The sequence below is a fragment of the Typopeltis vanoorti genome, chromosome 19 (assembly GCF_054136105.1).
Source record: "Typopeltis vanoorti isolate ZY-2024b chromosome 19, IOZ_Tvanoo_1.0, whole genome shotgun sequence".
Classification (NCBI taxonomy): Eukaryota; Metazoa; Arthropoda; class Arachnida; order Uropygi; family Thelyphonidae; genus Typopeltis; species Typopeltis vanoorti.
Genome location: NC_143567.1, coordinates 70,756,913 through 70,782,684, shown reverse-complemented (window position 1 = coordinate 70,782,684; position 25,772 = coordinate 70,756,913). Strand labels below are relative to the sequence as shown.

Here is a 25,772-nt window from a genome sequence, read left to right as displayed (position 1 = left end):
AGATTGGTACTATCAACATAAGAAGCCTGAATGGTAAAAAAATAAATAGAGCTAGCTAAGGAATTATCAGATCAACATAATAGGGGTGACTAAAACAAAAAAAGACAAAAACTGGTGAGATCTTTCTGAACAATAAATACAAAATGTTATATTCAGGCAATGACAATCAAGGAAAAGAAGGAGTAGCCATAGTATTCAACACTAAATATGAGACTAATCTTCTTGAATGGCAGGCAATCTCAAGTAGAGTGATGTGGGAAGATATCAGAACGGGGAACTGGACAATGAGACTTATTTGTGCCTATGGTCCCACAGAAGTTCTACTAAGGTCGAAGTGGAGGAATTTTTCAAGGCTTTAGAGAAAGCAACTGACACAATGAAAAAGGAAAAGTTGCTCCTTGTTGGGGATCTAAATAGCAGAGTAGGAAATGATTGTCAGACATACAAAAATATTTTGAGAAAATTTGGAGAAAAGAGCAAAGCTAATAATAATGGCAAATACCTGTTGGATTTCTGCTCAGGACATGGACTGGTTATTACTAACACCATGTTCCAACATAAAAATGTGCACAAATTCACATGGAGAAAAGAGGCTAGGAATAAGAAAAGTCTCATTGACTATGTTATTGTTGATAGTGATGTTTTCTCCCTGGTGCAGGACACTAGAGTGTACAGAGGATTTGAAATTGGAAGTGATCACTATTTAGTCTTGAGCAGGATAAAATTGAATTTCATATTGAAAAGAATAACATGTAAGAAAGTTTTAAAGTGAATAAAAGTTGAGCAGCTCTCAGATGTGAATTGTAGACTAAAATACACAAAGATTATTGAAGAAAAAATGGAAGTGTTTGAGAACAGGAACCAAACCTTGGAGATTCAGTGGCAAGCCTTGAAGAAAACACTGATTGATTGATTCAGCCAGAGAGGAATGTGGTGAAATTAGAACTCCTTGGTGGATACAGGAAGTTAAAGACGCAGTGAAGGAAAAGAAAAAATCATATCAAAAGCTCCTGGCAAATAAGTCAGCTTGTACTCTTAGAGAATACAGAGACAACTGTAAGAAAGCTAAACACTCTATAAAACTATCTAAACAAAAGTCATGGGAAGACTTTGGTAAGAACATAGTAAATAAATATTAAGAGGGTGGCATGATAGCACTGTGGTAAAAAAAAAAAACTCAACAGGCATATATTCCAGAATACGTATCCATACCTGAAGTAAAAAAAGCCATCAAAGGCTTGAAATGTGGAAAGGCAGTAGGAATAGATGATATTAGACCAGAAATGCTCAAATATGAAGATATGAATTTCTTACAGTGGCTGCACTGCATAGTTCAAAGGCCTGTACAGAGGGACGAATTTCCGATGATTGGAGTAGAGCTCTTATAGTACCCATATATAAAAAAGGGAAATAAAACTGAATGTGAACTACAGAGGTATTTCCCCACTGAGTATTCCTGGTAAGATTTATGCAAGTATACTTGAGAAATGGTTGATAAAAATCATGGAAGAAAAGACTGGTGAAGAACTAGCTGGATTCAGGCCAAATAGAGGCTGTCAGGATCAGATCTTCACTTTACGGAAAATAGTTGAAAAATCATGGAATATAACAAAGGTCTGTATTTAAGTTTTGTAGATCTGCAAAATGCATATAACAAGGTGCCAAGAGAGAAGCTATTCAATATGCTACAGTTATATGGTGTCAATGGGACATTACGTCAAGCAATACTTAGTCTTTATTTGAGTTGTAAGTCAGCAGTTAGAATTGAAAGACATACAGAAGGATGGTTTAATGTTAAATCTGGTATCAGACAACGATGTACATTATCCCCTCTCTTATTCATTATCTATATGGATCACATTATGAGAGAAAGATATTAAACCTGATATCAAAATTGGAGGTGTTAATGTCAGCTCTTTGCTTTATGCAGATGTTGTTATACTTCTGAATACATCCCATATGAGTCTGCAAGATTCCCTGACTAAAGTGAATAACTGTTGTAATAGATGTGGTATGAAGGTCAGCAATAACAAGACAAAGATAATGAAAATAAGCCGAAGCATTGAAAATGTCAACTGCGTTGTGAATGGAGAACCTGTGGACAAGTAAAACATTTCAGCTACTTAGGCATGATTTTTAGTGAAGATGGTAAATTAAATATGGAAATGGACAACAGAATAAACAAAGCTGGTATGGTAGGAAGTCAATTGAATAAATTCATATGGAATAAGAGAGAAATTAGTCAGAACACTAAATTAGCTGTATATAAGACAGTGTTCAAACAGTTTTAACTTGTGGATCTGAGAGCTGGGTTAGAGGTAAAACCTTGACCAAAGACTAGAGACTGCAGATATGAGAGTCCTGAGAAAGATGAGGGTTGTGAACAGATGGCATCAATGGCAATGTCATATTAAAAAGGAGGATATTAGGAAAGAAATTGACATTGTTAGCATCCAGGAATGTGTTACCAGAGCTAATCTCAGGTGGTATGATCATTTAATCAGAATGGGCGAGGAAAGATTAGCAAATCAATTGTTCTCTGCCAGATTGGCAGGAAGACGACCCAGAGGATGACCAAGATATAGATGGATTGATATGGTGAAAAGTGCCTTAGATGATAGAAATATAAGATTGGATAATGTTGGAGTCTTGACAAATAACAGACCGATTTGGAGGAAAATTGTAGATAGGAAGTTAGTAATGATGTAAATTTTTGATGTAGTACTATCATATCCTGTACACCCCTTGAGGGGTATACATGGCAGGAATTTGATGATGATGATGATAATTCATATGAGCAATCACTATAACAACAACCCCCACCCCCATACCCAGGACCAGAGAGACACAGTTTATTATAATGCGAGGTTCACTATATTGAATTTAGGGTAAAAATACTATCCTGCTTCCAATGCACTCCTTTCATGTGAAAGCAAAGAAATCATGGGAAACACACCAAAGGAAATTGCCAGAAATAGAACAAATTAAATTGTGAGAAATAAAAGAAATCACAAGAAAATAATACAAAAGAAATTCCCAAAAAATGTAAAAAGAAAATAGAACAAAAGTAATTGCATAAATTAAAAGAAATAATGGGGAAACAGAACAAAGGAAATTACTAGAATAATAGAAGAAATTGAAAAAAGAAAGAAAAGAACGTGGCAACAGAACAAAGGGAATTGTGGAAAATCACATTGATAACAGATCACAAAATGAAAAAACACAGAAAATGAAAGAGTGCAAATGCAAACACTAATGGGAGACAAAGGAAAGATCTAGAAGAGTATGAAATTATGAAAATTCATGTTGTTAAATTAATATCACTTACCTGAACCATAATAAAGTAAAATATGTTCATTCTGTACCACTCAAATCAAAAATAACCTGAAAACTTACAGTAGTCATTCAGTTTGGGCACCTCCAATTACAAAGAGAAAGGGAACAGAAGTGATGAACGTTAGTCTGCCTTCTTCCCTGGCAGTTCATTTTTCTAGCTTCCTGACTGAAACAAAAACTTGTAGTGTGACCCATAGTTGAACATGCATGAAGTAAATAGAATGCTTGGAACTCGCTTTTCATATAAAAAGAAAAATGTTTAAAGTTATCAATTGTTATGTTATAACAATGATGACAGAACAACTGTTGGAGGAAGTTTTTTCTAACTTCATTTTTTCATAGTCTCTGGAAAGAAAAAGCAAAGTTTTAAACTAAAGGAGATGGAAGATGATGGGTTTACATTATGATTTTTAGAGAAAGCCTGCAATTAAAACTGCAAGTGTTTTATGATTCTTTAAAAGGGAATGCAGTAGTGCCTGAATTAAGGATTTTAAATTCAGAAGTTTTATCTCTGGAAATAAAACTGCTCTAATAAATTCATTGGCAGTCACCTGCAGTCAAATAACCTGACAGTGAAGTGAATGAGTTTTTTTTTTTTTTAAATAAAAAAAGAGAGTGTAAATTATTCACTGTGAAAAAATAATGTACAGGTGATCAAAAAATGCAAGTATCCCTGTTTTAGGTCTTGTAGAGCACCACCCAGTGATCAAAATGTAGTGAAACTTTGCAGGTATATATTGTGCATCACGCAGAAGCGATAACTGAGAAAAGTTCCAAAATTCGCCACCAGAGGTGCTGTATATGATGTGCCAAATGTAAGTGTAGTGATTTTTCTGTCTGTGTAATAAAGGAGAAAAAGCGACACAAGCATAAATAACGCATCTTTATTTATCATAGGATGCATCTCTCAATGTGCTGCCCTTCCTGGTATGCCACAAACTGCATCCTTTTCACAGTGTGCTCAGTGGTAGAATGCAGCTGGTTGGGATTGATGTTGTGCACATTCTGCATTATGCTTTCTTTCAGCACTGGCAAACTATCAGGATGATCCCGATAAACTCTGTCTTTGAGAAATACCCAGAGCCAGAAGTCACAGGGGGTCAGATTAGGCAAACAAGGTGGCCATGCAGTGGGAAATACATAGCTGATCACTCTGGATTCCATGAAATGTTCTTGAAGAATCTCCTGTACAGATTGAGCAGGTCACAGGACCCAACTGGCAAATGTCCTCAAAGAAGAATGGTCCAATGATAAACAAAGCTGTCAACTCACACCAGATGGTAACTTTGGGCGAATGCAAAGGGATTTGCTGGATTGCATACCGGTTTTGCATAGCCCATACCTGGCAGTTGTGGGTATTCACAGCTCCATTCAGTTCAAAGTGAGCCTCATCTCCCCATAAAATCATCCACTGCCATGCAGCATCCAACTCCACTCGAGCAAGGAATGTTAAGGCGAATGCCAGTCAACTTTCAAAGTCTTGAAGGTGCAACTCCTGTGGCAGAGTTACTTTGAATGCAGAATCTTCCATAGAATTTCTCAGACAGCTATGTAAGGCACATCCATGTGTCTTGATACAGCACATGCAATGCAGTAATCAATGCTGTTATTCATGGCCTGCACCACAACAGCAGTAGCAGCTTCATTTGTTTGTTGTGAACTGGTTGATTTGCGACCTCTGTCAGGTCTAACTTCTAATGTTCCTATTTCTTCAGTATAACTAATCATTCATTGCAAAGCACATGGACATAGTGGACCTCATTGACATTTGTTCAGGTAATGAAAATCATGAAGTGCAGCAACAGCTTTGCAGTTGTTTAGGTAGTACAGCTTTACGAGCAAAGCATGTTGGGGCAAGGTTAGTGCCATCACTGTGGATGGTAGTATTAACAACCAGAATGAAGAGAAAAATCCCATGTCCATCTTTTTAAATCTTCCCAGCACCTGCCGAGTTGTGCTATATGCAAGTTCCATGCATTTGGTGTTTATAATGCCCCTGATGGTGGATGCTGGAGCTTTCCCCCCCCCCCCCCCCCAGATATTGCTTCCACATGATGCACAATGTATTCTTGCAAAGTTTATCAGCATTTGAATCACTGAATGATGCTCCACATGGCCTTAAACAGGGATACTTTAATTTTGATCACCCTGTATTTTGAATGCATTTAGAATAAGGCTGAAAATTCACTTGCCACTTGTTTTTGATCACTCCTGTGGTAAGCAGATGAGTCTATTTCTAAGCTCTGTGTGTGTGTGTGTGTGTGTGTGTGTGTGTGTGTGTGTGTGTGTGTGTGTGTGTGTGTGTGTAGGCCAGCCTTGTTTGCTGAGTGGTTAGCATATCTGCTCCGCTCTCCAGCCTAGAGGCTGCTGGTTTGAATCCCACCTTGGGCATGGATTTTGTGACTGTCCTACTAACTCTGTGGAAAGGGCATCTGCAACCCTACTGCTTCTTCTAGCAGAAGGCTTCACTCCCAAAACCCAGTGAGGTACAGGAGTGACTATATGGTGTCTACAGGTGTCAAATGTGAATTATATATATATTATAGTCATAGTTTTCTTTGCTGGTTTATTTATGATTTCTGTAATTCTTATTGAGACCAGCTGCCATCTGGAAAGATTTCAAATACATATTGTAGAATGACTGGAGCTGTATTAGAATAACAAAATCACTTTATCATTTGACATAATTTAATTACTAATGACATAAGTTTCACATGTTTCCATATTTTGGGGATAGTATTCTTGAATTTTTTAAAATTATTATTAAATATCAGTTTATGTCAGTGGATTTTAGCCAGTTAAACTGGCTAAAAAAAAAAAGTCGGCGTTTTACATGAGCTGAATATTTTGTTAACTTTATATTGCATATCTAAATAAATCTAGAAATATCTAAATTCTTCAGATATTTCTAGGCTATGTGGTTCATCTGTGAGGTTTTTAAATTTTCTAATATATTTATTGAAAAACATCTGCACTTATGTGCGGATGTTTTTCAATAAATATATTGGAAATTTTTTGGAGATTTTTGACAATTTAAAAACCTCACAGATGAACCACGTAGCCTAGAAATATCTAAAGAATTATGAAAAAGTTAGATATATCATGAATGCATAAAATATATGTAGATACTAGTCTGTTTGATCATTTACTACCATAATATACACCAATCTATTATAAAAAGTTAAAATTTATCAAAACTTACATATACAAACAGTTACAGACTGTACATGACGCCATTCACAGTCAAGAGAAATATGAACAAACATAAAGATGCAATATTAAATCATAAAAATAAAAATTTTATAACGATTCATTCATTATTGTATAGGCTAGGCTACTGTGAAGCAGTTATATTGATTACACTAGGCTACCATAAAGCAATCATATTGCAACTTCTTCATTACCAATGCGTGAATCTTTATACCTGTAAATACATACGAATTTCTTTAATAAATACGTGTTAGTAATATGTATAACATCTGCAGCTTTTTGTATCATATAAGACAATATTGATGTAGATACTGACCAGACAGACAATGTAAACTTATTATTATGTGGCACCTCCGGGGAGTCCAAAGACTCATCGAGGGAGAGTGTGTCAACACCATCGAACGTTTGAACCCCTTCCAGCTACTAACCGCACTCAAACTTGCTTAAGTTTTTGAGAGCGATTAATAGCAGAGGCTCTACCAATCAACCAACCTTCGCTGACTAACCTATGGTATCAATAAATACAGTACAATACTGTAAATGCAGTTTCTCTTCCTTATGATTTTCTTAATAACATTTTCTTTTCTCTTGCTTACTTTATTGTAAGAATACAGTATATGATACATGTAACATAAAAAATATGTGTTAATCTACTGTTTATGTTATTGGTAAGGCTTCCGGTCAACAGTAGGCTATTAGTAGTTAAGTTTTTGGGGAGTCAAAAGTTATATGTGGATTTTTGACTGCACAGTGGGTCGGCACCCCTAATCCCTGTGTTCAAGGATCAACTGTATTTTTTTAATGCACTAAATAAAAAACTTCTGAAAGGGTGCATGTTCTCATTAAAATTTGCTGGAAAGGAATATGTATGATTTCCGTTCTGTATGAAGAGGTATATAAGTTTATATTATTTATTATTACTATTAGCATTTTCGTTTACTATCTTTCTTTTCCATAAAAGAAATACAAGCTGGCGGTGGAGTGCAAAGGATTTTAATTTCAGAATGGCTCTGTTTTTCTTATTTTTATATTTTATGAAAGAGTTGCAAATACTTAGTTTAATTTACCAGGCTCTTTGTAATTATCTGTGTTTATTTTTCAAGAAAATATTATCAGCTTTGAGAAGAGCTTCTGAAGGCAAGACATCTATATGCATTGCACACCGTCTCTCCACAGTTATGGATGCAGATGAAATCTTTGTTCTAGCAGGAGGTCATGTAGTAGAACAAGGAACACATGAACAGCTGTTAACTGGACCCAACAGTTTGTATGCACATCTGTGGTATACACAACACCAGACTAAATATTCTAATGATGAAAATGGCAATTCTCACACTTAACTTTAGCCTTGTGTTAGAATTCAAGAAGTGTCAAGATTTATTTAAAAAATAGTGTGCATAATTTATAAAAAAAACTAATTTGTCAACAACAAAGGATGGGTGTAGTATAGGTGTGTATTATGTATTTAGTCTACAGTAATTTTTATATAACAAAGAAGGTAAATTTTCTATTTGCTGTACATGAAAGTACATGCCTGACACATCTTTAAAGCAGTCTCATGTTATTTACTTCACTTAATAAGGAGCTGTGATTGTGAAGGTATATTATTCTGTACAAGAGTTTTTTGAAAAGTTTGCACCCATCTTACCTTTTGTATGTTTATAGTATATAGTTTTATGCTTTTATCCCAATTTTTAAAAAAAATAGAACATGTGTTTGTGTGTGAAACCTTCTGTATAGCAGTGATGATATCATTTGTTTAATTAATCATTTCATTTTATATCAAGGCTTTTGAAGACTTTCCAAAATGTTTGGCCTTGAATGTTCTCATGCAGTTGATTCAGCATCATAGTGGCCAATTTTTCTTATATACTGTCACTCTAAAATAGCAAATGATTTCAGAATGCAACCATTAACAACCATTAAACGCAACAACAGTGCTTTAATTGTATATTTAGAAACAAAATATCTTATTTAACACTTCAGTAAAAGTTAGTTTCCATATGAAAAAGGAGAAAAATGTCTTATCAGTCTAATAAATGGGTATTAAATAAAATGGGGTGGGGGAATCTATGCTGTATAACAGCGGAACAGTCCGGTATGCTTTTGTATTGTGCATTGTATTTTGCCTAACAGTCTAGGTCCTTGTTTATCTATTTATCTGTCTCTCTCTCTATTATATATATACACACACACACACACAGTTGAACAGTTCTTAATGATTCAAGGTTGCATCGGAGTCAAACTGGTACTTGAAGGTCACATTTCGTTATGTGATAAGCTAAAGATCCAAGCTCTCATATCATTCTGCATAAAATATTTTGAAATAAAATACTCAATTCTCACTTTCGATAGAACTTTATAACAATAATGTTACATTCTCTACCTTGCTCGATTTGCTAGGTCTTTCAAACTAGTAAAAGAGAAAATGTCTGATTTATTAGTGCATTGTAGTTAATAAGAAACATAGCCTGCAATGCACATCACATCAAGAAGCTGTTTTTGCTAAAAGACATTTAAAGCTACACTTTCATTAAAGACACTGTAGTATGAACCCGCATTCAGTATGTAATTTCTAAAACCAAACATCAATGCTTCTGCTACATCAGATACAAAATATTGCATGGCCCTCTTGGCTTAAACCATCAAGTTGAGATTTACCTAACATATATATATATATATATGATAAATATATTAGGAAAAGGTAACTATATTTATATATATATTTTTACCTTTTCACTAAAAAAAATACAATATATATATATATATATATATATATATATAATATATTTTTTTTAAATGGGGTAAAAGCACAGAACTGTAAATATACAAAAAAGTAAGAAGACACAACATTCCTTTTCACTATGGCTGCAAAAGTTTATAACAGCTCTTGTAATTGAATAATCTACCTTCACAAATGTAAGTCAAGTTGTTCTAAAAAAGAGAAGTTAAAAGGAAAGAGAGGAATAGTGAGAAGTTAGTTTAGTAGGTAGATTTTGAAGAAGATGGACTATGAATGGATGTTGATTATGAATGAATAATGACTGTAAAAGTTAGTTTTATTTTTTTATATCAACATATCAAGCTTCTTCATTCAGTGCCCCACATCCTCCTTGAAGATCCATTGGCCTGTTTCTGGTATTGAAAAAAAGTATGTTTGGAGTCAAGTTTTGGAAGTCACACTGCTTTAGAATCTTAAAGGAAACAATTCCAGTAAGAAACTTTTCTGGACTTTTTTTGTAAGCTTCAAATTAATTGAAATTAAAATAGCCACAAGAATATATTTTTGTATTAGAATTAAAATTAACTTATTTGCTTCATAAAGAGTGTGGAAGAGAGAAAATAGGATTTACTTCAGATTATACAGTATATCAAATTATCTTATCCAGTATTAAATCGATGGATTTACTGTGCATGTATGTATGTTTGTTGATATCTTGTAGCTTGATGAATCAAAATATTCTGATTTTGAGGATAAAATTATTTCTTTCTTACAAAGATGTTAGCTATCATGTAATGTTTTGACACATTCCTTTCCTAGACAAATGTTTTGAACAGCCCTTATGATCTCATTTTTTGTAAGTTGCATCTAAAGTGGAAAATTCTGTATTATATCACGGAATTAATTATACTATAGAGAGTTTTTGGAATATTGACCAGAAATTCTGTAAACAAAAAAACTATGTTTATTGTGGTTGAAATTATATAGTATATATAATTTCAATTTTTTTTTTTTGGTCATTTTAAAATATTTTTCAAAAATATTTATGTGTATAAATAACTTTATTTCTCTCCAAGCTAGCATAGCATCAGGCATAAAAACAGGGAAAGCTTATGAATCAGTAGGTGAAGTGAATTGTTGATCTTAAACAATGAAAATAGAGATGACAATAAAAAAAATGGGATTTTTAATGCTGTCAGCAGTAAAAATATTAAAAACTGACAAGTTTTCCTACTTGAATATCAGGTACTTTCCTTGTGGAAGTTCAGATAGTGGTTTACAGTATGCAAAGAAGATAGTGGGAAAATGAGAGATGTTTAGCAAATGGTATGTTTACCATCAACTTTCAAGTGATCATTAGCATAACAGATATTAAGAGATCCTTGGTTCCTGTTAAGGGAACCACTCTTTAAAACATCAAGTTGAATAATTTTCCTCTATGGCATTATGACCATGTTATGCTCTATGTCATGGTTAATGAAAGAGACATTCAGTTAGTGATTGCTGTTATGAGCAGCATCACTGCAATGTTTACATGTTGTATTATAATCTTAAAATTTCTTCTGGTTTGGGAATGTCTCCTGTGGAATATCTTTCCACAGGAATAAAAAATTTTAGATATCCTGGATATTTTTAGAAAGAGTTATCTTTCAGATATTTCAAAAAGTTATATATTTTCTGGATAGGCATATAAGATCACTGACCGTTCATTCACAGATCAGAAGAAATTTTTAGATTATACAACATGTAGACATTACAGCAATGCTGCTCATAACAGGAATCACTAATCATGACATAGAGCATAATGCCATAGTTAGATGGAAATTATTCATCTTGATGTTTTAAACAGTGGTTCCCTTAACAGGAACCAGGGATCTTTTTTGGCTCCATGAAAGTGTCTATACAATAATAATAATAGGGGAAATGTTTCACACTTGGCTAGAGGGACCAGAAAATCAGTGGAATGGGTTGACAGAGTCAGTTGTGAGTGGTTGTCTGTTAATGGGTTCAAGAAGAGGTATGATAGATTGTGTGGGGTCTCCTGCAATGAGTCTTCAGACTCCATGGAGGTGCTTGTACAATAATAATAATAATAATATTTAGAGCTTTCAGTAACAAAGCAATGCAAGTAGGAAATCTTATGGTGTATGAAAGAGATATAGTCTCTGTATCCTTAAGTGTGGGAGTTTTTCTATGCAGTATATCAAATTGACTTTATGGCGACTAGGAGAATTTTTGAGATTAAAGAGGCAAATGATAGCAATATTGCTCTTAGCAGGAATGAAAAATTAGCATCACCATGTAATGGAATATAGTAACAGTGCCATACTTCAGAAGAAAATTTATCATTTTAAAGAAACTAATAAACTATTGAAGTGATATTCATTTACATGGTTCTCTTAATAGGATCCAGGGATGGGATTGATTTTTCATGGCAGATGGAAGTTCTGATCTGATCTGATCTTTTGATATTTCAGACCTCAATTATGCTTAGTCACTTGTAAGAATTACAAGAACTGATAGCAAACACACCATTTGCAACACAATTTTTTTTTTTTTTTGTAGTTGAAGATTATCTTTGCATTATATAATCTTTATTAAGGATGTTTAAACTCAGTTTTTTTCTTCATAATTATTGTTATAAAGTTCTATCGAAAGTGAGAATTGAGTATTTTATTTCAAAATATTTTATGCAGAATGATATGAGAACTAGGATCTTTAGCTTATAATGAGCCATTTATTACAATAATGAAATGTGACCTTCAAGTACCAGTTTTACTCCAATGCAACCTTGAATTATTAAGAACTATTCAATTTTATTAGAATTATTTATAGCATCCCTCTGTTTTTTATGCAGGTGATGTGACATGCTATTCTGCAAGAAAACTTACAGTACTCTCTATATAAAAATGTACACAAAATAGAGAGAGTACATTTTAATATAGAGAGTACTGTACGCTCTATATTAAAATGTACTCTATATAAAAATGTACACAAAATAAAAATTATATCTGAAGTCCAAACTATATAGTCCACAAGTTGTACATTTGATTATTGTATGTATATGAGTAAGCACTCAGCATTATGTGGACAAGGTGTTCTTGAAAAATATATGGAAGTTGACCTTAAGCCTGTAAACCAAATCATAATTTTTAAAAATCATTTACCCATGGACAAAATATCCAGGATTCAAGAGACCAAAATTTGCTAGGTCTTTCAAACTAGCAAAAGAGAAAATATCTGTGAGTGCATTGTAGTTAATAAGAAACATAACCTGCAATGCACATCACTTCAAGAAGCTATTTTTGCTAAAAGACATTTAAAGCCACACTTTCATTAAAGACACTGTAGTATGAATCCGCATTCAGTATGTAACTTCCAAAACCAAACATCAATGCTTCTGCTACATCAGATACAAAATATTGCATGGCCCTCTTGGCTTAAGTTGAGATTTTTGAGTATCAGTGATTAGTCTTACCTTTGTATAATTTTTATATACAGATTTTACTGTTCAACATCTTCTGAGGAAGCCAGATGTACTAATATGATGTACATATAAATAATTCTAATGAAAAGTTATGCAGTGGAGAAGGATTCAAGTTGCCCTATCTTTCGCTTGTTTGTAGTGTAGCAGCCTTCTCAGTATTCTTTATATAAGTGAAAATTAAGCTTGCTTGTTGCATAAATTGTATGAGCAAGCATTAATATCATGCCTGCTCATATTATATTAAATTAAGTGTAATTTATCGATGTCTATTTCTTTCCAACACCTTTAAATTCAAATCTTGTTATGCAATGAATATCAAAACAAACAGTTTTGATATTGATTAGGAAACAGTAAACATCTTGAAAAAAAATTGAGCTAAGTGAATCAAAACTATTTACGGTATGGGGTGCAAAGGAAAACACAGCTGAATAATTTCTCTTTTACATGACATAAATATCATTTACAAGTGATACAGTAATCTCTGTCATTAATTGATTGAATTGGGGAATCAGTTTCCTTCTCAGGTAGCTAAAGGTAAAGTACAGTCACAGCTATTTCAGGAGTAAAATGATATGCTAACCCATTCAAATGATGAGAGAATTTGATCATTTGATGGTCAGATAATTGAGAGAGGTCACTGTTTCATTAGAGAGGGTGACTTAAATTGATTTCCCAAAATTTTTCATCATTATACACTCATCTTTCAAAGTGATATCCAAAGAATTTGCTAATTTTTTTCTGCTAGATCCAGAAGTATTTGAGGTAGCCAAAATACTCTGTAAAAACGATGAGTTTGAAGAAATATGTATGATTCGTTATCATAATAAGAGAGCAATTATAGTTGTACAGTTCAAGATTAGTGAGATGATGTATTTAATTTATGGACTGCATAGTATTATTTTACTATGTTAATTTGTGCACATTCCACTGTTGTAACTCTGTTCCATCTATAAGCTTCTGTCTTTTATCAGCTGACTTATTACATTTTTTATAGAAAATAGATTCCTCTCTACAAATGGAATAAAACTTACTGGAATTTCAGAAAGCTGAGTAAGCTTGAACATATTTACTCACTACATTTAAGTACAAGTTACATATATGTGTCAAAATTCTGTCATAAGAGAATACAATATGGGATCCTTTTTATTTTTTCTGAATTTAAATGCAAACATTGTTATGAAAACTTTTTATAAAAAGATCTTTTAAAAAACAATCTGTGGAAAATTCTTTTAAATGCTAACTGTACATAAATTTCTGAAGACACTATTTCTTGGACTTCACATTTGTCTGTTTTTAGCAGCATCATCTCTTGTATATTGCAAGATTTTATAATATTGTAAATAAGATATTCATGTTCCTTAAATAAGGACATGGCTAATTGTATTTTAAAAATTCATGTTGTATAGTAATAAAAGAATATGAATTGTAAATTAAAATAAATTAGATGCCCATATGTGTTGTTTATTACTGATATTCATAGCAAGAATTAACTTTATGTACTTAAAATTGATTAGTTGTAATAGCCTATTCAAGGCCAGAGAAATGGAATAAGATGCCCAACACTTTCAGATATCAGGGATCAGTTTGCTCGAGTTGTGGGGGGGGGGATTCCTCTAGCTACATGCAATCTGAATTGAAATTTTTTATGCAAAAGTGGCAGACTATTCAACTATAATGACATCTTAAAATTAATTTATTTATTGGTGAACACCCACTTTTGTCTAATAAATTTTAATAATAAACTAATAAACCACTCATGTCTAATAAACTTTAGTAGAATGCAATGTTGAAAACAAAAATAAAATGTTACTCTTTTTGGCATCTTGATGTAAAAATTTTGCCTAGGTTTTGTTTTTTATCAATAGTGCTTTCTACGTATAGTACCTCTCACTATACCAAAGACCATTAAGGTAAATTCAATTATTAAAATAAGCTACAAAAAACTTTGTCAAAGCTCTTTGGCAACAGTGCTTTTTTGAGAAAATTTGCTGTAGCTAACTTCCCACAGCAACAAATGATTATTCTGGTCTCCTACAAGCTAGCTATAGTGATAATTGACTAATACCTTCAGAATTTAAGAGGAAAAAATCTACAACTTATCTGCAATATTAGGACATACTCCTCTACCCATCAAATACAGATGTAGTGTTTACATTACCAAAATTCTGGGACCAATTTTTTTTTTTGTATTGATGCAAAAATACTGGTGTTTTGGTATTTTTGCAGCATAGTCTTAGCTGGCACAATGTAAAAAAATGTTCAAAAGAAATTCAGTGTGGTTGTGGATTTTACAAATATTGTACAAGCATAAGGTATGAAGGGGTTGCAAAGTGCAATATAAAGTCTCTTCTACTCAAATGCCAACCTCTCCTTGTGGTCCATCCTGTTCTAAAAGTACAAATAAGGCACTGGTGACAGGGTATGGACAGTATAATCCTAGCAGAATAAATACTGTTAATCTGCCTGTCCAGAGGCATTAGGTAGCAACCCTACCACTGGACTTATCCAGCAAAAAAGCTAGTAACCCATCCTGGAAAATTTTATCTACGAAGATGGTTTGAAAAGTTCTCGACCATAAATGGCAACAATATTTTTTTTTCAAAGTTGGTACATCAGTCATAAGCATCCATGTGAAATTGCAAGTCATTCTATCAAGTAGTTTCTTTTATACAGCTGTCTGAAGCAAAAGTGTCTGTATCCCTTGAAATGGATAAAACTGAGTATTGTTCAGTTATAAAATTCTTTTCAAAAGAAGGCTGAACGCCAACAGAAATTCATTCGAAGTTTATGGGCACTCTTCTCCTTCATCAGTCATAAGCATCCATGTGAAATTGCAAGTCATTCTATCAAGTAGTTTATTTTATACAGCTGTCTGAAGCAAAAGTGTCTGTATCCCTTGAAATGGATAAAACTGAGTATTGTGCAGTTATAAAATTCTTTCCAAAAGAAGGCTGAACGCCAACAGAAATTCATTCGAAGTTTATGGGCACTCTTCTCCTTCGTTTTCAACAATTAAGAAATGGACTGCCGAGTTTAAACGTTGCTGTACCAGCCTTGAAGATGATCCATGTGAAGGACGTCAAAAAATTGTAACAACACCAGAAATCATTGATCAAGTGCACAATATATTATTGGATGACTGCTGAGTCAAAGTGCATGAAATTGCTGAGACTATAGGCATTTCAAAAAAAAAACGATAGGATATATTTTGCATAAAGAATTGCAAATGAAAAAGCTTTGTGCAAGATGGGTGTCGCACTTGTTCACAGCAGATCAAAAATGCACTCACATTAAAATCTCTGAACAGTGCATGGAGTGTTTTAACAAGAAGAAAACTAATTTTGTGCATCGCTTTATTACTATGGATGAGACTTGGATTCACTATTACACACCAGAATCCAAACAGCACTCAAAACAGTGAACAGAAATCGGTTGTTCAGCGCGAAAGAAGACAAAGTCAGTTCCATCAGCAGGAAAGGTCATGGCATCGGGATGCTAAAGGCATTTTGTTTTTATTAATTATCCGGAAAAAGGTGAAACAGTAACCAGGGAATATTTATTATTCTGATCTTTTAACCAGACTAGACGAAAAAATTTGGGAAAATTAATGGATCTGCACTATGAATTGTTGGGACATCTCTCCCCCGTTCCTCAGATTTGGCTCACTCTGACTTCTATCTCTTCCCAAAACTAAAACTCTTTCTTGCTGATCTTATTATTGAGAACCACCACAGGGACGGGATAATGGCACTGGAGCATTGCTGGAATCAATGTATTAGTGTTAATGTTGAAAAATAAAAATAATTTTGAAATTATAAATTCGTTTTTTCATTGTTAGGCCGAGAACTTTTCAGACCATCCTCCTACATTCAAGTCTCAGCCAAAGAAAAGCTGGACAGACTATCAGGGAAATAACCATGATTCAGGAAAAGGTAAACAAGACTGGAAGAAGGAACATATAATGAAAATCGACTTGGAATTTAAGAAGGATTACATATGAAGATGAACTTGAACAACTAAATCAAGCCAATGTAAAGATATGTATTGTAACAGAAGAATAAAAAACAAAAAGGTACCAAAGAAACAACTATATATATATAAATCGATAGCAGAGTAAAAAAAAAAAGAAGAGCAAAAGCAGGTTATAATGATACATAAGTATAAATTAACGATGCCAAGAAATTAATCCATTATTCAAGTGTAAGCAAACAAAGTTTGCACGTGAAGAAACTTCACAACTGGGCAACTCTATATACATGGTCTAATGACTTCACATCACTTGCCATAGTATCCTATAATGCAAAGCATATCCTTACGGACATGTATAATGCTATGCATTATGGAAAGGGTCACTACCCAGATCCAGAAATGATACCAAGATTGAAGTAATGCAGAAGTCATATTTCCATATATGACTTCTGCATATATGGTAGCCAAAAGGTGTCACACCTTATTACTAAAATACTGAGCATCTGTAGCTCAGTTGGTTTAGAGGAAACCCTTTGGTCGGAAAGACCTCAGTTCGATTATCCCTCCATGATGTGAGGAATCTTTATCTGGTCTCTTTCAACTAAAGATGAGTTAGTCAGTTGCACAGGGAGATAGAGGGTTTTCCCCCACCTGGAAGCTCTGGTTTTTCGTCCCTCAGAACGGGCAAGCTGGCCCCGTGCACGTAGAATACACACACATGGATGTACAGTCATAAAATACATACTTAATCTTTCAGGAGGGCTCAATCAGTCCTAAGGGATGGGGGGAGAAAAGGGGAACCCCACACAAGTAAAATAAATACTCTGGATTCTTTTAACAAAGGATACATAAATCTACGAAGAACAATATTTTATGTATATTATAATTAATGGACTGAAAGACTAATAGAAATTAGACCCAAAACATTAAGAAGTCACATAATAATTGGAGCATATGCACCAGAAGAAGGGAAAGAAGACAGTAAAACCTTTTACCAAGAATTGCAGAAAATCATAGATAAATAAAACAGACTATTTACTACTAGCAGGAGATGTCAGAATAGGAAATGGGAAATAATAAACACTGGGAGATTTGGTGAAAATATGTATAATCAAAATAGACACAAACTTCGAGATTTTATCGTTCATAATAGGAGAATAATGAACTCGGTATTTGAACATAAAGAAATGCATAAATATACATGCATGGTCAGCCAGAGGATGCAAGTCAGTTGTTGACTATATTTATTATGCATGCAGGTTACTTTACATGCCAAGGAAAAATCCACAGACTAATGGTATTGTTATGGGTTCTCCCCCCCCCCTTTAGCTAACTTTTAGATGAAACACTTTTAAAACAAAATTCTTACTGCAGCTACATACAAGCCCTTAGTGTGGTTATGCTTTCTTGATGTGCTTACCATTTAGCTCCATGGGTGAGACTGCATTCTTTTGTTACCTACCTAAACAGCCAACACCCCAAAATTCACTTCACAGTAGAAAAGAAATCTAATAACTGGTTCTTTTCTTGACACATTAGTCACTCAGCTTTCAGATGGTTCACTGTCTTTTTCATTTATAGAAAGCCAATAAACCCAAGAAGATATCTACTTAAACAATTGCATCATCATCCAGCCAACAGTATGGTATTCTAAAAACACTTGGTTACAGAGCTAGGACTATTCATTTTAATGATGCAGTTCTTTCAACCGAACTTAAATATCTTTGCCATACTTTCCTGGAAACGGCTACAGCTCCTACAAAATACTACGTGGCCCCTCCTCAAACACAAGACAAAAGACCACTATTCCTATGTCTGAGGTACATCTTAATTTATAGCCAAAGTACTAAGAAAATAGAACCTTTGCATTACATTCAAACCACATGATAAATTAGCAACTCTGATCTGTTGTCCTAAGGATCAATTCCAGTCCCTAGTATATCCTGAAGTTCCACGGAACTGTGACTTGGCCTACTATGGACAGACATAAAGATCTGTTAACATTTGCTTTGGAGAACATAAAAAGACATTCACTACCATTCTTATGACAAGTCTGGACTGGCAGACCTGTGTGACCGTTCACACAGAATTAAATGGAAGAAAAGCAATGTGCTATATAGAAGCCGTTAAATTTCATTATTGAAATTTATGCCAACTTTTTTTTAGGAACAAGCCTAAATTCCTAATTTTATTAAATTATACAACGATATCAATATGTTGTTTCCCTGGAAATCCTCTGAAGCAAAAATTAGGTGTCCTAATGAAGATTCAGATACAGATACTAAACTTGAGTATTATAGAATGAGATCTGGCTATAGAGCCTACCGACAAAGGAAGTGCATTCTTACAAAAGTAGTATTCCATCAATATGCCAAAAGCTATAATCAGCAAAAGAAATGGGATGCTAAACAGTGTGGTTGGTTGTAGATAGAAAAATGTGTGCACACAGATGTACAGAATGAGTCTAATAAGCACTTAGGCATATTGCAAGAGTGAGCACTGAGTACCATAGCCATGAAATATATTGCGTTCTAGGCTGCCTGAAGAAAGGCAGTTAAACTCGTTGAATCTAGTCACAAATATAATAACTTTTTCTAAGCCTGCCTTTGGTATGTTCCATCCACTCCCCCCCCCTCCACCCCCCCATAGAAGTACCTATTACAACAGTAGCTTGGCAGAGTTAAGAGTGGCAAGAGTATAACAGTCGTCTCGTTTAAAATTATTGGGCCACATTACTAAAATAATGAGGACAGCACGGCGGATTATGGCAGTGATACGCAGAACAGTGGCCGGTAGAAATGAGGATGTTATGATTTCATTGTATAAGACTGATCAGGCTGCATAGAGATTACTATGCTCGTATTTGGTCACCTGTTTTTCAAAAGGACGAAGATATATTGGAAAAGATCCAGAGACTACTAACAGGTGGTTTCTGGTCTCTGGAATATCAAGACAGATTGAGGAAATGCAAATTGCAGAGCTAGTGGTTGTGAGAAGGAGCGTGGGGGTATGATTGAGACACAAGTAAAGATTTATAATTATGTGGAGGGTTTTATGTGGGGGAGGGGGAGAAGAAGAGGTCATCCTTGAAAGCTGTATAAGAAAGGCGTCAGCAATGAAGAGTAGTTTTTTTTTAGCATGGAGACTGGCGGAAAAATATAATGATAAAAATAATTATTTCATCCTCGACATAACTGGTTTGGGCATCAGAGTTAGTCATTTTTAATTTATTGAAACTTGGAATGTTTTTTTTTTCCATAGATGAAAGGCTTCAATCAAAATGAATTTTGGCATACATAATTTACTTCATGTATAAATACCTAAATGAAACACACAAAATATCACACTTTTGAATTCAACCTAAGGTCTTCAGAATAGAGTACAAAATGGAGGGGGGGGGGAAGGTCATGCGAAACAAAGCAGGTGGCTAGTTGAAATAGACATAGCAATACAAAGTATACATAAATTTAACGTGACGTCTACTAACTGCAGTAGATGGCGCTAGGTTATGCTTGATTGATGAACATCTTGCAATTTGTTATTAATTTGCATATCACTCAATTAACTTCTTATTTACATCATGTTAGCACAGCCAATACACATTGAAATCGATGCAGTGATGTGAGAAGCAGCAGTTCTATAACAATGTGACAGATTATGCTATTTGCCCATAGGATAGCATTGTGATCTTGCAAAGAGAAAAATAGTTTGCCTGAAAATGCAAACACGAAATCTTTTCTCTATGGCCAATTTGAGCATTAGATTGGCCATAGAAAAAAAAAAAAAAAACATAAATTGAGCAATCTGGAAATAACCTGGGATCTTCAGGATACAGTACAAAATGGGGCATAAAAAGGTAATTTGAAACAAACAAAGCAGGTGGCTGTTTTAGAAAAATTCTGTGGATATTATTACACGGGTATCTCCATAGAGTCAGAAGACTCATCATTGGAGATCCATTATTCACAACAGAATACTCATCATACCTCTTCTTAAAAATCCTTACCTCTCCCAGCAAAAATTTAGTCCTAACACCTTTGATAACCACACCATTAACTTCCATTGGGACTCCTTGTTCTCTGTTTTCTTGCTATGTACTGAAAAAGTCAATCCTATAAAATTCCTTTTTAATAACTTAGATGCTTCTATCATGTCTCCTTTTTTTTTTGTTTATCACCTAATTTTTGAAGCCTACAGACCTTCAATCTATTTTTCTATCAATATGTTTTCACAGATCCTCTCCACTTCTTTACCCCACGGAATCTAGGCATCCGGATTTGTATGCAGTAGTCCACACGCGCCTTATTAAAGCTTTATGTAGGGGAACAATAATCTCTCTGTCCCTTTTGTTAGTGTGTTCTTCAACGATCATAATCTGATGTGTTGTTGAATATTTCCTATAAACTTCAACTCCTTGTTCACAATAACCCCCACGTCCCTGGCTTCATCAGATTCCTGCAATTCACTTCCATTAATATAGTAACATTTATTTTTGTCCATACTACTAGTAGTCTAAGTATTCCTACAGGATCTCTGCATCACCTTCATTTACTATTGTGCTTCTCAGTTTAGCATCAACAAACAATTGAATTTTTCCTGTCAAATCATTTCTTCTATCATTAATTAATATACAAGTTAAACAACAGGGGACCGAGTACTGAGCCCTGTGGTACACCACTGGTCACTTGCCTTCTCCTGGACTCAACACCTCCATAAACCAGTCTTTGTTATCTGTCCAAATCACCAGATTCATATCCATCCCCAATTTGCTCCAATTTATGCAACAGAGTTCTATGTGGAATCTTGCCAAATTCTTTTGCAAAATCTAGCGTTATCATTGAGTAGCCACTTCTCTTATTCGACTTTATTGTCAACTGATTGCAAAAAAGTAAGCATACCAAAAAAAAAAAAATAATAAAATAAAATAAAATAAAAACAAATTGTCCTTTACAGAATATCATACTGATATCCACCCAGTCGTGAATTACGTCTTTCAGCAACTTCTCCAATACCTTAACCATCATTCCTGAGATGCTGATTGACCTATAATTTGCCACTTATGTTATTTTAACCTCCTTATGCAATCGGATTATTTTGCCCTATTTCCACTCCACTGACACTTTCCTGATATTGAGGCTTAAATTAAACAGCTTGGTCAGAGGAGATAATAATTCCCTTGCACATAATGATCAAATCACTTTCTCCAGATAAGATCCAGCACTATTAAAACTCGTGTCCCCTCCATTACATGTTGACTCAAGTAATTATCTCTTAGCAGCTGTATAAATTCCATTTCTTTCCCTGCCTGTGACAATTCCTCTTCCCAATCTATGTCTCCATAGTTGAAATCTTCCCATAATAATTACTTGGCCTGTACTCATCAGGCTAATTTGCAACTGCATGTCATATACATCCCTTATACCCCCTGGATTATAGCAGAAACCAATTACAGAAATTAGTCCTGTTGGCCTCTATCGTCCACCAGACAGCTTCAAATGAACTGCCTCCCTCATGATGTACTTTTACTCTTTTTTGGCTTTAATTCTTCTGGTATCATTAGCAAAGTCCCTCTTCCCCCAGTGCTGTTCCTTCTCTCCTCTCTGAAGACACCATATTCCTTGCATTCTATTCCTATGACCATATCATCCTCAGTCAACCACATCTCACAACTGCCTATAACTTTTGGCGCCCAGTTGTGCTAACCAATGCCATAAACTCCTTAACCTTATTTTGAATACTTCTGGCATTAGTAGGCATAAGCTTCAATACCCAGCTCACTTATCCAACAACCTTCCTTACACTTTGTGTGTTACGCAACCCCCCTAAAGTTAAGAACCTGGGGTGCTACATTTCGCATCATGTGATCACTCTCTCACTTACTAACCTCTAAATTGCCTGGACCCATGCTCACCTGCATCCGTCTAAACATTCTAGTTTCCCTGACTTGGCGCTTCCCAACTCTCACTGAACAACACTTTCTCAAGACTCCTCACACCAACTCCATTTAGATGCAAGCCATATAAAGCCTTCCTTCCATCAAACTCTCCACACCATTCCTCCTGCACAATCTGCCCGATTATAACACTCCGTCTCAACTCGCAGCTATCTTACCGTGGCGGCCGGTGAAAATTTTAATTGGGGGTGCTGCATATACAAAAAAAAAAAAATATTCCCTTAATCAGTAACGAATTTATTAATAAATAAATTTACATATTAAAAACTGCTTTATTAAAAATATTTCATCCTCACCACGAACAAACACCAATAAAAGTTTCGTATCAATAGCAATGACAAGCGCAAACTAATATCGGCGTTAGATATAGAGGATTCATTCAATCCAATACCCCTTGGAGGGTAATGAATGGCAATGCTATTGCCAATGAAGTTCTAACTGAGGCTCGGCTATTGCTGTTACCCTCCTGCCATGATCAGAGCTTTAATTGCCCAATAACACCTTATCCACACACTGTCCTCTACAGATAATGGGGAAGATGAAAAGCATTCTTGCTTCGCCCCTTTAAGCCAGTCCTTATAAGGACTATAAGGCGTTAGATATTATTATTATTATTCGTGACACCTCCAAGGAGTCCGAAGACTCATCGCGGGAGGACACCTACAACTGTCTCAACCACTACACCGAACCTCTACTACAATCAGTAGATACTAGTAGATAGCAGGGAATTTGTTTTGTGTAACGATAATTGAAAATATATAATTCTTTTTATATTTTCAACAGTGCCACTCATCATAATTCAGCCTTGTATCTATAATAAATAAATAATTATATGTTATTTTAACAAAATAAAATAAGATTTAAAAAAAAATAGTTCGCCACGAACAAGCTTCATATCTCCCAGAAATAACGCTCTCAAGAATAAGATACACTGCCCAAACGGCAGTGTCGGAATGATGACGTAACGTGCAATGACAAGCGCAAACGAATATCGGAGTTAGATCGTAGTGCATTTGTTTCGTAATCTAAAGCATTAATTAAACAATTCAATTATTAACTATTCAATCAATGTCAAAACATAAGCTGTAACTTTTAACATGTTGTATTGCATTTATATAATGTTGAAAACATTGTTATTATTTATAAACACAGACAAAATTTAATTTTTTCATTTTTTCCTTAGAGGTGCTGCAGTGTCGCAGTGCTTACGTACGGGCCGCAACTGAATTGGCAATAGACTCAAAATTTACTTTATCACTCTTCTTTTTTGCATGCACTAGCAACTCTTTCATGTCTTCTCGCATACCACACCTGTCACCTGCTAAATCATTCCCCCCCCCCCCAAATAAACATCTCTTTCACATTACCTCTGTGATTCCTTACAGCATTTAATTTATTCAGATGAGCTGAATAAATTAGAATGGTAGCAATTCTTAATAGGATGTTAGGAAAAATCTTAAAAAAATAAAAATCTTCCATCTAAAGGACACGTAATCAGGTAACTCACTTTCATAAAATTACAAAATTATGTAGCGTCAAGTTAATTTTTAATTTGTTGAATTCACATGGAATCACCGTGGTATGTGTAAGTCTATCAGTTAAATTATTTGCCTGAGAAAAGAAACTCATATTTAAGAAGTTTTTATACTTTTGCTAAATTTTCATTAGTGTTATTTTATATTTTTCGCTTATATTGAAATTTTGCAGTAGTGTAACTGTAATTCGTTATCCTAGAATTATATGACAATTTCGCCTTAACGTTTTTTTTTTTTTTTTTTTTTTTTTGTATTATGCCATTAAAGGATGATTTATAACTGTTCAGGTTGAAATATTCCAGACGTAGGCGCATTGACTAAGTCAAATTACGTGGGGAGATATTTTAATTTCATTTGATTTAGTTTTCGGGGTAGTGGAGCCAATTGATTTAATAAGAGACAACAGTATTTCCCAGGAGTGGTCTGAATTATATATAGCTCTGTGCTGGACCACAATTTTCGTAATACGAACCACCGTCTCATTTTGTCGCATTTGTATTAATTTATGCCAGTATGCATGCCCATAGTAACAGGAACTAGATCTTCATTATCTCGTCAATTATAAATATTTGGATTTATAATTGAGTAAAAAATAATTTTAGATAAAGCATAATTCATATTAACAATTCTATTATTGATTGTCAATTTGAGTCTAAGCAATTTCAGTATTGGGAGGGGACGTACTGCCGTTTGTTATTTTACAGTACTTGACAATGACAAATTATCAGTCTGTATTTTAAAATTTTAAAATAAGGACGGGAAAACATTTTTCTCAGGTATAAATAGCAATTTATTTCACTCGTCTCATTAATTCATATTTTCTTCAAATTGGTCATCCACATGACGTCCAAGCAACTGTACATATTGGCAAATCTATACTGGAATTCGTTAAGAAAAATTTTATTTGCTATTCCAATGCCGACATGACATGGTTGGCGAGCTAGATAGCGTAGCATTCATTCTCCAACCAACAGATTGTGGAAGGAGGAAGGATTTCATCAAGCAGTCTTAAACAAAAAAATACTAATTTACAAGATGTCTACCATATATTCCCCAACACACACACATACACACGCTAATCCCAAAAGAAATAAAATTAATATTTTAATTTCTACTTCTCCACTTACTTCCGTAAAGCATCTAAGCTTGAAAGCAGTCCGCATATTTGTGATATAAAATAGACTCGAACCGAGAACGTCTTTGAAACTGTTTGTAAATATTTTACCACTGAATTAAAGTCCACTCTGCATTCAGCAGGTTGTCTTATAATGGTTTACGTACAATTCACTTAAAATTTCAGAGTTCACTGTACTCCAGAGCTAACACCTGTCATGCATCGTCTCTGCAATCTATTTTACATAGCTGGCACTTATCCCAATGCGTGGAAGCAATCTCATATTGATCCTATTCCCAAAACTGGGAATCTACCATCAAACTACCAACCAATTGCCACCACCTCTGTCCTCTCCAAAATAATGGAGAAAACCATCAATAACCAACCTCTCCACTGCTTGGAGGTCCATCAAATAATCAGCGACCACCAGTACGGATGCCGCTATT

The 25,772-nt window shown here is 34.4% G+C and overlaps 1 protein-coding gene across 1 annotated transcript in view; it reads left to right on the top strand.

Moving 5' to 3' along the window:
* ABCB7 (ATP binding cassette subfamily B member 7) overlaps positions 1-9,201 on the top strand; it is a 211,508-nt gene extending 202,307 nt beyond the window's left edge. Inside the window, exon 15 of the mRNA XM_090408836.1 lies at positions 7,650-9,201. Within this exon, the coding sequence (XP_090264962.1) occupies positions 7,650-7,886 (237 nt within the window). The 3' untranslated portion in view covers positions 7,887-9,201. The remainder of the gene's footprint in view (positions 1-7,649) is intronic.
* Positions 9,202-25,772: the final 16,571 nt, after the last annotated feature.